Below are 14,455 nucleotides of genomic sequence, written 5' to 3'. Positions count from 1 at the left end.
AGTGAACATTTAATAAAAATGTAGAATGAAGAAATGGTTATGTAGCGTTGATACGGTATTGCTGTACAGTGTAATATTAAATATACAAATATATATACGAAAACTAAGGGGCCCAAACATCGAATAGGACTTTGCGTAATAATAACTGCATAGTTTTAAGTGGACCGTTTACGCGCGAAAATGTAATTACGAAAATTAGTGCGTAATTACCACCAACGCATATAAGGACACATATCATATTATTATATTTATGTAAATCTCCCTAGTGTGGCGCAGACGACAGCATTTTTTAGGGTCATAAAAATATACGAATTTTCACTTAGGCATCTTATGTATCGACACAGTCGTTGCGTCATGCATTCTGCATTCATTATGATAACGATATTAAATGCAGCTAACATAATAATAATTAATAACATCGTATACTATCATATCATTTACTATTAACATAAAATTTAGATGGCCAAATAATATAACCTTTCCTTTGGGGTTTGGCGTAAGTAGAGGGGATCACGCAACTTGCGTGTTTGAAAACGTACAAATCAATAATATTTATATGCACAAAATACACAAAATATACCCACACATAATTATATAGATACTTTAAGAACAACTCAGTTGCATTGTATGTTTTATACATAATATATTACATATCATATAATATATATAGTGTATTACACTATATGAATGTTGAATAGTAACACAAACGTATTTAATAGTCATATATTGACTATTTTTTTTAAAATTATTATTATGAAAACGAATATTTACAGTCCAAATAAACAATTAATTCAATAAATGATGATATAAATATAAAACAAATTGATAAGGCTTGACGGCTCGGTTTAAGGCGACCCGTCTAGTAACGCTACCTCAACATCGACTATTGTAATCTAGTATTGTTAAGAATTGTCTACTCGCTTATGACCAACGGACCACCGATCATAATTTTATCATGATACCATGACGTGTAACATTCATTGATTCTGAATATGCAGCGTAATACATCGACATTGTATGAACTGATATTACGATATAACATTTTAAATCAATTGCATCAGACGCTATACCACACTGCAATTCTCTACAGTAGCTGTATAAACCATATATGATGTGCTCGGGGAAATATTGTAATAATCTCTTATCAATCAACACAATATTATAAGTGGAGGGTTTTTAGAGGTTTCCGCTGATTGGCAAAATTAGTATGCTAAAAAGTACAAACTTTTTGAATTCAAAGAATAATAATTCTTTAACCAGTAATTATCTTGAAAATATTATTATTATATTTAACGATAATAAAATATGACAATAACATTATTAAATGTCAGGAAAATTGGCTCACCGACGTGTAGCTAAATTGCCTATACAAAACGCCGTGCAATCATTAAATATTTATTTATTTTTTAATTACAACTTACAAGACTGTTCCTTTATTATACCATCGACATTAGACATGTACTCAAAATGTGGACAACAGCTCACGGTTGATATAATTAATTTCAAAAACGTTCACCCGAGTATAACATTTACATTTTTGGTATGTAGTCTCCAACTATCCCAAGGTGCCTTATAAACTGAGAAAATCGAGAATCGACCTACGACTCTGCAGCGTATGTAAACCAAAGTACCATCGCTACTATAATAAATGGGTTAAAAATGAAATCGTCAAAACGAAACACACCCTCCCATCACTATGATACCATATTGTTCAGAAATAGGTACCTGGTACCTATATATAGCTACCAGCTATTATCTATACAGCTGAAGTACAGCTGCGGCAGCGTGTCACATGGGTACCACTCTGTACTAATGCAATTGTAGTACCTATATATATATACAGAGTGCTGCAAATATATAATAATAATAATAATAATAATATATTATTACATTTGACTCGGTGGCGAAAACCATCGGTCGGTGGGCGGCGGCGGTTTTCCAAATGTATTCTACAAACGGAATGCGTCCTACCCCCTTTGCCGCGGCCCTCTCCTCGCCGCGTCCACGGCCGTTCGCGAGCCATTCGGCGGGGGCGCGATAAATGTGTTCATGCCGGATAAATAAAACGGAAGGGAAAACGCAAACCGAAAAGGGAGTCGTCGTCGGGTGTATTACGAATGTAATGTTTGCGACGCGCGCGCGCGCTTTGCCGCGTAGCGTGCGAATCGACCGCCGCCGCCGCGCACAGTCACCAGCCCGCCCGCTCGCCCGACAACGACAACGCTGCCGGTGCCGAATACGATTGTATATTTCCATTCCGTTTCGTTTTCGTATTTATTTTCTCCGGCCGACGTCGTACTTCCGGACGCGGGCGCGCGCAACTCGTCGACGATTGGTGGAAACGAGTACTGCAACGACGACCGGATATATTTCCGTCAGGAAGTTTCCCCCCCCCGCACTCGTTATTTTTTCGTATTGCCCTCTGCAACATACCGGCACTGCCCCCCTCGACATTCGAATATAATACAATACTGCTGGTAGAGTATTGTCGCGCTGTACCTATACGCAGCATACAATATTATATATATAGGTTTTTAATAAACTTAGATAAATTACAGCGTATGATTCACCAAACTCGCTCATCTCCCATTTTTTCATTTAATAAGAAATTTATTCAAATACTCATTTGTGAAATTTTTGAATATAGTAGTACTCTAAGACTATATTATCAAGTTCTTGAGAACCCCCTCTTTTTTACTGTAAATTAAAACGAATAATTTTTTTTGATCATTTTCATGTAGATATCTTATTTAAAATTTGAACGAGTAGTTTTTCAGTTGGTAAAATGTTTGAAAATATAGTAGTTAATAGTTCTAATAATAGGTATGAAATATATGTATTGGGGGACAGAGTAACCGAGTGGGCTAAGGCGTCGGTTCAAACTCGGCCACGGGTGGTATTTTTTCTTTGGGCAGTTATAGTGTCTGAAGAGAGGCCGCCACCCCCCCCCCCCCCGGGCATGACAGATACCTACGGGTGCCCACTTAAAAATTTTACCAAAAAACCAATACACACGTGTTCAAAACCTACAGCACCCTCCCCCACAGTTCCACAGGCTAATGACATCAGTTATCGAAGTATCAGCCAAAAAAAAAATTACCTATGTAATATCGGATCTAACATTTATTATAATTGGAAAATGTCTATAGATATTGATAGATTAATATAATTTCAAATGACAATAGCCCCTATATTATCTTCCAAACGTATTATGATAGGCCAACAACTATTTCAAATTTTGAATATGACACGCCCAATATTTTCAAAAAAGTTATATACTATAAATAAGTAATTAGTTACAGTAGAGAATGTAAGTTGTCATTTGAAAATTATAATTATCTCCACATGACACTACTTATAACAGGCAGTATAAAAAATTTCTAGAATTTGAAAATATGGTCTTTAAGTCTTAAAAAATTCCAAAACTCAAATTTTGAATAACTATATTATCGAGAAAGAAAAAAGGGAGTGCATGCATGGTGAATTAAACTTTATAGTGTATATTATATTATATTTGTATAATGTGATTTTTTGTTCAACTTCACAACCTCGCTACTATTGTTATGAGTGAAAATCAGATGTTCAAGTTACAGTTTCTCGAGTCAGGCTATATAATATTTAAGCTGATAAAAAATAAATATTTTTCGATATGTATTATATGTTTATATAGGTATTATATATCTTGTACATCATGATTTAACAATACTGACACAATAGCCATGGCAATTTTCAAAGCTTTTGTAAGGTTGTAATGGATGTTTATTTTGGGGTGGTGAGACTAACAGTGAAATGAGAATAGTTTACACTTATACGAATTAACGCCTTGATGTTTTAAAATTTAACAAAAATAAAATTTTAGCAACTTATAAGCTTAATTTATGTTTAAAATTTTAAAAGTTTTTCTTAAAAAGAACAGAAATATGAGGGGTAGAAAAAACAGCTGAATAGCCGTTCATGTAAAGTTACAATGGCATTGCTGGAAACTTGGCCGGCACTCAGATTGACTAACTAATAAGGTTACCAAACAATTTATCAAAATTTGTTTGTATTTTTTTTTTTACCATTATTTAAACAATTACTGAGAATTTTCAATTTTGACCTCCCAAAATAACAATTAGATTCAATTTTCTACCAAAAACCTTCATTGAAGTGGATGATCAGACGATAAAATTGTAAAATAAATATAAACACACATCATTGTGGTACCTTTAGTTACCACAAAGTGATGTCTCGTCTTCAATCAGAATCGTTTTTCATCTTATACAATGATTTATCATTAAATTAAAATTTAACACATCCATTACAGTGTCTTCTCAAAGACGAGGACACGAGGTACACTCGTTACTTATTGTATACCAAAGCGGTTATCTATATAATTGACGGCCTATTTTCTTTTATTTACGAAAAATGCTTACCAGTAAGCACGTGATTTCCACCAAACTATCGAATTACGTAGGTACTAACATTTTTAGGTATTATAGTAAATTATCAAAAATTACATAAACCGTGATTTGTGTAATATTGTAAATTTTTTAAAAAATTAATGTATTAAAAAAAATTGTTGTGACAATGTCATTGAAAATAAAATGTGTGATGATAAATAATAATTTATTGCAATATTAGATCTAGCCATAGACCTCATACTAATATAGACGGATCACATAATATGGCCGTCGGGGTTGGGTGATGTATTATATTATAACAAGTCAATATAAAAACGAGAAAGTTGAAATCAAAAAGATTAGTAAGATTAGATTAAAGACTAGTAAGATTTAATACAAGTTTATTTATAATTCATTAAATTCGTTTGATACTTTTAAGAAATACTCATGAATCATAATATTATAATACGATAATCAAGTGTTTATGCTGATTTTATTGTTTTAAGATTTTAACTATGCACAATCCGGTATGGTCTACGCTCATACACATCTACAGAAGTGGACGAATAAGTACGGCCAGCGTTATCGAGTGTTTACCGCGGGAACTATCACCACGCTCCGTTTATCAGTATGAGGTATTGAGGTCTATGGCTCTAGCAATAGTTTCAATTTATAACGAGACTTACCAATAATATATTTTATAATTGCATATGAACGTAATTATGCTACCCGTTACTTATATCATATGCCACAACAATACAATGTGAAACAGCTCAATTACAAGTATAATATACATACTTAGTAAATAACTTATATACTTACTAATATTGTTGCTAAACTTATTTACAAATATTATTTTTTCTATATTGAAGGCATCTTTAATTCCATGTAACCACAATTTAATTTTTATTGAGTTTTGATACATATTTGTGAATATATATTGTTTTCATAGTTTTATTCATCAACATAATATTATGTTTTATTTAAATATCTAACGTTGTACCTATACAAATTACAAACAATGTCAAATTATTCAAATTATTTCTTTACTTACTATAATACTATGATAGATATTATTATGATAAATAAACCAATGTTTCTTGTAGTAAACTTCGTATACCTACATACTTTGGACATTTATTTTAATTAAAATTATGCAAATTACATTATTTAAAATTTGTTTCATACCATTATCTAGTATAACGTATAAGTATTTTGAGCTTTGAAAACAGTGATGGGATATCCAAAAATTAAAGACATAAAATATACATTTAATTAAAAATCTCATTATTGATCATAATAAAGTCATAATAACTAGGAAGAAACTACTGTGATTAATTATTTTAATCATCGTATTTACCCGTTTTTTGTTAATAGTTTGACATAGATATAAAATATATAAACTTATTTAAACACTTAAGTTTTTTTATTTTATTATTATTTTCAATTTTATAACTACGTTACCACTCTAGTTAAAAACCTCGTTATAGCGTTGTATAAAAAACTTATTTACAGTGCAAATATAATGATAAATTAATAAAGAGAAGAAACATTGTCATGAGAACAATACGGAAAATGGGAAAACCAGTGACTAGTTAACGATTGGGCCATGCCACTCGGCTAAAAATAGAAAAACACAGAAAACCGGATTTTTTGAAATTCGGGTTAACTTTTTCAAAATGAGTGTGACAAATATTTAAATAAAAAGAACCAACCTGTATATTCATTATTATACAGTTAATGATTATAATTAATTAGCAAAATTAAAAAAACACACTAGGTGGAATTAAACATTTTAAATGTCATCATTTAAACTATATTTATTAATACATATTATTATTTACATTTACCAATTTTAATACATATCATAATTCATAATCATTTATCTTAGTCCTATATAGGTACTGTATAGCCTTTACTAATATTAGTTACACGTGTTATATACGGTAAATCGTTTTATGGGCTACATAACAATAGCTATATAGTAAAAGTTCTAAAGCTCATAAGGGTTATACCTTAAAATTTAACTTGTCGGAAAATTTCTAGTCGTCACATATTCTACATAAATTATAACTTTTACAACAACATTAAATTTGAATTAATTATTTCAAAAACTCGTTGCCTTATTTAAACATATAATATAACAAAGCTAATTTCATTATTGTTGAATTAAAAATATTAATATTTTGCTGTTTAATTTGATTAAGATTAAATCATTTTTATCATTATCAATAATATTTTTTAGCTTAAAAGCTTATAAATTATAATATGATACGGACCGATTTAGGTACCTATACAATATAGGGCATTTTAAACAGTAATGTGTTTTTTTGTGATTTCTAAAGACACTTTGAATGTGAACAATTTATTCAAACTTCAATATCGATTATCTAAGGGGGTTTCTGGAAAGCTCAGTTCATACATTAGTGATTCAAAAGTTCAAAAATTCACAGCAAAAAACGAGGATATTTACCACCAGCAGTTCTCGACAAAATTAATTTTGCAGTTTTATCATAGTAATTTAAGTAGTCAATGACTGACCTTTTCACCAAATATTTGTATTTTTTAAACATTACATAATTTTCTAAATATTTTGGATCTTTTCGAGATAATTAAAGATTTTGAAATTTTCTAATTTTTTGTTTATTTTTGATAAACTTTAAAAAAGATTGACATTAAAGTACAATGTTTGGATGTTCCATATAAGTTATTCAAACAGCAATTTTATTAAAAAATACCGAAAATATATTGTAATTTATTGTCTTTTATGAGCGTTTTGACTTTACTTTTACGTAAATTCACAGAAATGTGTCAATATACAATTATTATAATATAATTATTAATTAATACAATATTTATTTTTTATATCAAAGCACTCAATACAAGATTCCTCATGTGTACGTTTAAATTTGAAAAAATAGCTTACAGAAAAATTATCCACTGTATAATTTACAGTTAAAAAGGGATGTTCTCATTTGAAAACAGGAGTTTATATCTCCACAAGACACTCCTTATAAGTAGTAGAAAAAAATCATAAGAATTTTATAATATATAGATTTAAAGTATATTTAAAATTTTGAATAACTACAATATTGAAAAAAAATGGGTACACTTGGTGAATATTACCCTGTGTATCATATTATTATTAATAATTATTAATAATAAAAATAATTTAATTTTAAAGCGTCAAATGCATGGTCCTTAGTCTGTTTTTAGTTTTTACTGTAGGTTGGTTCAGAACACAGGGTGAGGATTTGTCGCTAAAAACCCGGGTAGTCACTCATCCGGGAGCAACACGGCTGTTTCTTAACCTCAGAACCCGTTAGCAACTGAGGCCAACCACCGCGCCACACCAGACCAATGTATGATATTATTTGTAATGTTTTCAGTACAAGTTAAATAAACATACCATATTGCTTATAGAAAAAATATCACTAATAGTAGCCAATATACTATATAAATTATAAAATATCTTTAAAAATAGAGACTGACACATTGCTTAGAATCGATTTCGTACCCAATGATTTATCATTAATACTTCCTATACATTAATTTACACAATAACGAAGTCAACACTAGAAACCTGCTTTAAAGTAATTTAACTTCCGTGTTTTTTTGTTTTTGTAATGCTGTCAATGAATAATAAATTATATTATAATAATTCCAGACATTCAGTAATAATTAAATCGTATAGACGTGTAGGTCTGCTATATAAAAAGATATTACAAACTATTAAAATGGTATAAATTAAAATATTCAACATTCGATTGTTGTAAAATGTGCCTTATTTGTATTTCTTTTGGCAAATTTTTTTTTATATTACATACATCAATATTATAAATATAGATTTTAAAATTGAAATATTTAATGAGAGAGGATTCGATAAAATACTTTAAATTCACAAATTAGTTACCAACAAATGTCACCTATTTCATATTAAAATAAGTACAAAATATATGCATATTTATTAAAAATAAACGATAAAAGTTTTTTTGGAAATAAAATCATAATTTAAAAAAGCGTCTCTTTATATATTTTATTATAATATAGGTATTCTGTATAAATATAATCCGTATCGATTTGGGTGAGAAATTCAGGAACGTGCATTGCATTCATAACGATAATTCGATTTTGATATAATATTAATATACGATATATGTATATATATAAACTGATATACCTACAATGTATTATTATATACATATATTTAGATTCTAGAAAACAGGTTGTTGAGATACCAAAGACAGAGCTCGCGAGTCCTGATGAGATTTTAAACCGTTCCCCCTTTGATGTAAGGAAGGAGGTGGCGCAGAGAGACGCAAAAACAGATATATTGTAGCTGCGAGTCCCAAGAGGGAGGCGATACTTAAGTTCGTCAGCATTCAAAGTCGCATTAAAGTAGAAACCAGGGAAATTTAAATAACTTGGATAATCTTGGATTATCATTTAAGGCCACGGTAAGTTTTTAACTCGCCTGCGCAATTTTCTTCAGGGCGCCGCGCGGGCATTTATAATTATTCAAAGTTAGTTCAAACGCCCAACCAATCGGCTGAAATTTATTTGAATTAAGCGGGAATATAAATTAAGAGATAATTTTGAATTTACCTTAATATTTAAAAAGAATATATATCGAAAATGTACAAGACTTAAATCTTAATATGTTGGTGTAATTGTGCGATGTAATTATTATAATATAATATTATAAGTAAGTACTTATATTGAATAATAATGTCATAGTATTTTTATTATTTAAGACATTTTCACATTTGGTAAACATTTACACAAAACTACTGAAAAAAAACATTGAAATAATAAGCATAAGTTCTTGCCCTGATCAAAATTAGTTTCATAAATTAAATAGTATCAACATCTGATATTTAAAACTACAGATTAAATTTAATTATTCAAAGGTTATATTATTAATCGTTAATTTTTCAAAAAATTACACAATGGACAGTGTGCAATGATAATTAATATTGTTGATGGTTGATGAATGTATCATAATAGAAGATTTTAGTGTAATTATTTACAAAAATAACTTAGAGTGTTTAGATGACTTAACAAATAAAAACTAGGTATACGTCCTATGTCTTACGGCTTATATTGATATTTGTTTGACAACTATCCAAGAACTTCAATTGATTACAAATTAGGATAATATTGTAGCAGATGTATGATGTACAATATCAGTGGGTGTTTTACGAAGATATTGTGAATTTTATAAAAGATACTGTTTTAAAACCACTATGATAAAGAATTATAAGTTTGTAGCAATAATTAATAAACAAAATTAGTAGACATATTTTTAACATGGTCAAACTTTTAGGAAATTTTTCCTAATAGCTACTCTTCTATGTTTGGCTATTTTGTTGAATAAATATTTTTAAATAATAATATTTTATTGTTGCATAAAAATATCATGTTAATAATAAATAATATTTGGTTCATAACCTTTTTATTACCAATTTATGTGGATGGATTATGTGGCGCCATCCTGTGTAGTGTGCTGCAAAATATTATTGTAAAACGTATAGCTATAGGTACATACCTCTATTTAAAACGATTTTTAAATTTTATTTTTTGAAATATCCATAATTGGAGTTTCCAGATGTAAAATGTATAACTATAACTAGTTGCCGCGGTATTATGATTGTTATTTATTATAATTTGATTTTGTATTAATATATTGTAAGAGAGTTATTGATATATTTAAAAACATACTTAAATATTTACATATCCCAAGGTTAGTTTTAAATTTTGCTTTTACACAAATATATAAATTCCTACTTGATAAATTAAAATTATAATTTATTAACTCTCCAAATAAAAAGTTGTATTATTGAATTCAATTATTAATATAAGTACAGATATTATCGTCTTATTATATTGATATAATGATATGTGTTTATATGTATTTATACTAATTTTTTATCATGTTATATGCATATTATATTTATCATTCATAACAGCTTTTTTACCCGTAATACAAGTTATTAACGGTGGGGTATCACAAGTACATATTGTTTTGTGTGTATCTGATTCAGAATTTCTGATTGAAAGTCGGTCAATCTTTAATTGTTGGCCTATTGGTACCCTAAGATTCCCATACATACACACATGGCTAGTGGTACTAATGGTTCCATTTACTTCAACAGTACCCATATCAGATTCGTATTCAGCTGGAAAATACGATTATATTATACATATTATTATTTAATTATAACCAAACTATTTTTGATAATTGATAAATTGAAAACCAATTACTAATTGGTAATAAAATATTTATCTATTTTAAACTTACATTGATACCAGTTGATGGGACATCCATCCTTTTCTTCATAATAAAGAGGAGCGTCTCGATTCAAAATATTTTCCATGTAAAGAAGTTCATAATTGCATTTAAATTTTCTACACGATTTTTCATTAGCCGTACCTATATACACATTTAAGAAATGTAGTGTTACAATTAACCATATTTAAACATCCTAACTATTTTTCACAGAGTTAAAATTACTTTTACGTAATTTCATTTAAAAGTAATTTTTTATTATTATTAAATAGACACATGATAACTGTAACGTGTCCATATGGTATGATTGTTTCATGATTTTTCACTATGAATGTTTTGAAACTATTGAGATGATCCATTCTAACGCAATTGTAGTTTTTTTTATTAATGGCAATTTTTATACAACCGACGATGACTTGAGCTAGAGCAAATCTTCAGGTGGACAAAGTTTTATCCCCCAAAACCAAATGTGCCTCATTTGAAGAAAAAAAAATTTTATAGGACATTTTTCAAAGGTTAAAGTTTGATCTAGACTCTAGAGGGTAAATTTTTCCTTATCCCCTCTTGCTACTCTTTAAATTACATTTTTTATGAAACCTTGTATTCAATTTAAAACATTAGGGGTTCATTAATATTTTATGAACTTTGAACTAAAAAATAGCTAGCAAATTATCAAGAATTTGATAAATATTCTTAGGTACTTAAAACGTTCAACAATTTTTTTTTATGATTCGAGTAATAATAACGTACGAGGGAACTTGTATTCAATTTTATCAAAGGATAGATATTTTTCAATATTAATAAATGTCATAAGTTTCAAATGTCTATAAATTATGGTGCAATGAAAATCAAAATATTTTGAAAAATATATCCAGTAGGTATAATGATCAAATAATTAATATTTATCAACGAGAATTTATATTTAAATTACAACAAAATCGATAATGTCAAAATCTACTTATACGAAAAATTTCAGCTTTTCCTTAATTATTTCTCCCTATAATTAAAAAAAGTATAGCACATTTTCAATGTTGTAACCACCCTCAATGTTGAAATTCTAAAGATTTTATTACTCCAAAAAGTGATGAAAAAATTAAATTAAAAATAACACAAATCATTATAATAACAATACATTCATAGCTTCACTCAGTTTCTAATTTACTTTAAATTGTCTTAAAATGTATTACAATGCATTATTTACCATTGAATTCCGGTGAACATACGCATTGGTAATCATTTTTAATTTTAAATTGTTGTCCATCCTTATAAGTTATGCCATCATAAATACATTCATGAACGGTAGCATTATCATCTCCAGCTGAAAAAATATTTAATGTTATAAATGTATTGCATATTGTACACAATATAATGTTAATTTTTAATCACAATACCCTTTTGGTTTTAATATTTACGTAATAATATAGAATCTAGTAATTATTGTCATAATTTAGCTTAAGGTTTCTGATTAGTTTCTATTCTAGTAGATAGTTTTGGCATAAAATATGTATAATATAAGATCACTGCGTATAAAGAAGATGACCATTCTGTCAGTCATTTACGGATTTAGAGTTTCTTATTGTACCTGTTCAGGCTTTAAGCCTCCCCTCCCCCTCGGTGCGAACCATGAATTACTGCTTAATTCCCAGCCTCGCAACTCCAGCAGTGTACCAAGCTCTGACTTCATCTTCACAATCTCTGGCTTTACTCGTTTAATACATACAAAATCTACTTAGATATACGATTATTACTACAGGTTGTTTATATAGTTAATATTTGAGCGAATTTACTTATTATCGAACTTGTAGAGTAGAGAATCAAATATACAATTTTGTATTCGAGTGAAGCTTTTTTAATGAAATAAACACGGTCAAACTCCCTTTCGCTGTACTCTTACTCTTTCTCCTCATTTTACCTATATACTCATGCATGCGCTGCATTTGGAATAGCAACTTTGTAGTTTTGTACATATAACGTAAATAAACTATATTTATAATATTGTTTTTTTTTTTAATTTTGGTAATATAAATATATGGGGGCCAACACTTGATACTGCCCCGGGGACCCAAATTTATAGTTACGCCACTGCGCATGCACGTACGTCCAGTAATTTCGACTATAGATTTGTGACTTTGTACCTACCTATATAGACAGAGACAACACATTTACACATTCGATGTCCTCTGCACATATATCATTGGCAAATCAGGGTGCCGCGTTATATATGACCTAACCTAACGATACTTAATTATTTTAATTAAATATTCTAATATAAGAATATACAACTATAATACATTTTAAACAACAATTTGTCTTTGTTATTTAGGTTTTAGATGTGTTTATACTTTTAGTATCAGAAAATATAAATTGAGAAATCAGGTGGTAGTGAATTTAATAGATTGAATTATATTTGAACGCATTAGAATACTGCAACTACTGTCTACTGCTATTATATTTATTATTAATTTCCTATATTTAGTTATAGATTCATAAATCACATACCTAGTTACAGGTGCGTTAAATATGAATTATGGAAAGTGGTAACTTTTAACTTGATAATACAGTGCTATATTATACTTTAAAATAATCACGAAGAGTACACTTTTTTCAGTTCTCCTAATTGTTCCAAATAATATTATGAAATTTTTTTTATACCAATAACATTTTGATTGAACAGATAAGGAACTTACGACAGTACGATTCAGTTTCACAGCATAAATTTTTGTCAAATTTATAATAACATTTTTCGAGCAATAATGAGAAATAAGATGTACATCGATCATATTCGCATGCAAATGTAGTTGTAGTTTTGCTGAAAAATGAGAATAGAATTATTCACTTAAGATGATAATACAAATTAATAAGATTTTGAATTTTAACTTTCTACAACTATAATACTAAATTTCAGCGAATATTAAAAATCATAAATAATTTAATAATTACAAGCTACTATACATATATTTTATTATGTACTTATTTTACTTATTAATCGTTTTTTGATTGCAGAAGCAACCGGACACACATAGGCTTAACTCGGAGTCAATCTGAGAGATATTATCTTTTGGTGAGTACACATTTCCATTAAGATAACAGTTGTCTCTTGATCTTGTAAACACGTTTTCTACAAAAATTAAATTCAAATTATAAAAATTGTACGCACTACTAATGAGAACATTTACCACAGTCGTATGCCACTGCACAAGAATTTGAACCATTTTCAAAAATAGGTTTACATCCAATTTCTGTATATAATAGTTGATTACTGTCACAACCTTAAAACAAAAAGGCATTTAAAATATAAGTTTCAAAAATAAACTTAACTTATTAAGGCACATATCAAAAATTATAGACTACCTGCACATATTGCGAAATCTAGGTATAAAATTAATAAAATAAGTTTCAAAAGAAATGTCCTATCTTCAATTGAAATCATTTTATTCAAAATATTATGTGAACTTTGTTGTTGTAGTCTGTAAGACGATGCGAAGCTACAGAGAGTATTGCGTAGTGACTGAAGGCTTACTAGTGGCTAAACATGCATACAAACTAATCGAAACCAGTTTTATAGAAATAATGGCCATGAATTTTAATCGTTGCTAAAATATCTTAAAGCATATAATAAAGTTGCTATATTTAAATATTTACATGATAAATATTACTATATTTTAAAAGTAATAAGTTATAATTTTTTTTGAACAGAAGAATAACTATTTTCAAATTATTAAGTTTAGGTAGATTATAAAATGATAATATTTAAAAAAAATATCACTATATCAGTAGCTCCTGT

General features: G+C 28.6%; 1 protein-coding gene across 1 annotated transcript; it reads right to left on the bottom strand.

Annotated features, from left to right (window-relative positions):
* Positions 1-10,029: 10,029 nt before the first annotated feature.
* On the bottom strand, positions 10,030-14,181 carry LOC100166564 (uncharacterized). Its single transcript, NM_001162241.2, is given in 7 exon segments — positions 10,030-10,561; positions 10,684-10,815; positions 11,873-11,989; positions 13,359-13,480; positions 13,651-13,789; positions 13,848-13,940; positions 14,023-14,181. Coding segments are annotated over 7 exon segments (930 nt in total). The 5' UTR covers positions 14,102-14,181; the 3' UTR covers positions 10,030-10,313.
* Positions 14,182-14,455: the final 274 nt, after the last annotated feature.

The sequence above is a fragment of the Acyrthosiphon pisum genome, chromosome A2 (assembly GCF_005508785.2).
Source record: "Acyrthosiphon pisum isolate AL4f chromosome A2, pea_aphid_22Mar2018_4r6ur, whole genome shotgun sequence".
NCBI lineage: Eukaryota > Metazoa > Arthropoda > Insecta > Hemiptera > Aphididae > Acyrthosiphon > Acyrthosiphon pisum.
The sequence above is the reverse complement of the archived record's forward strand: the minus strand, read 5'-3'. Positions and strand labels throughout refer to the sequence as shown.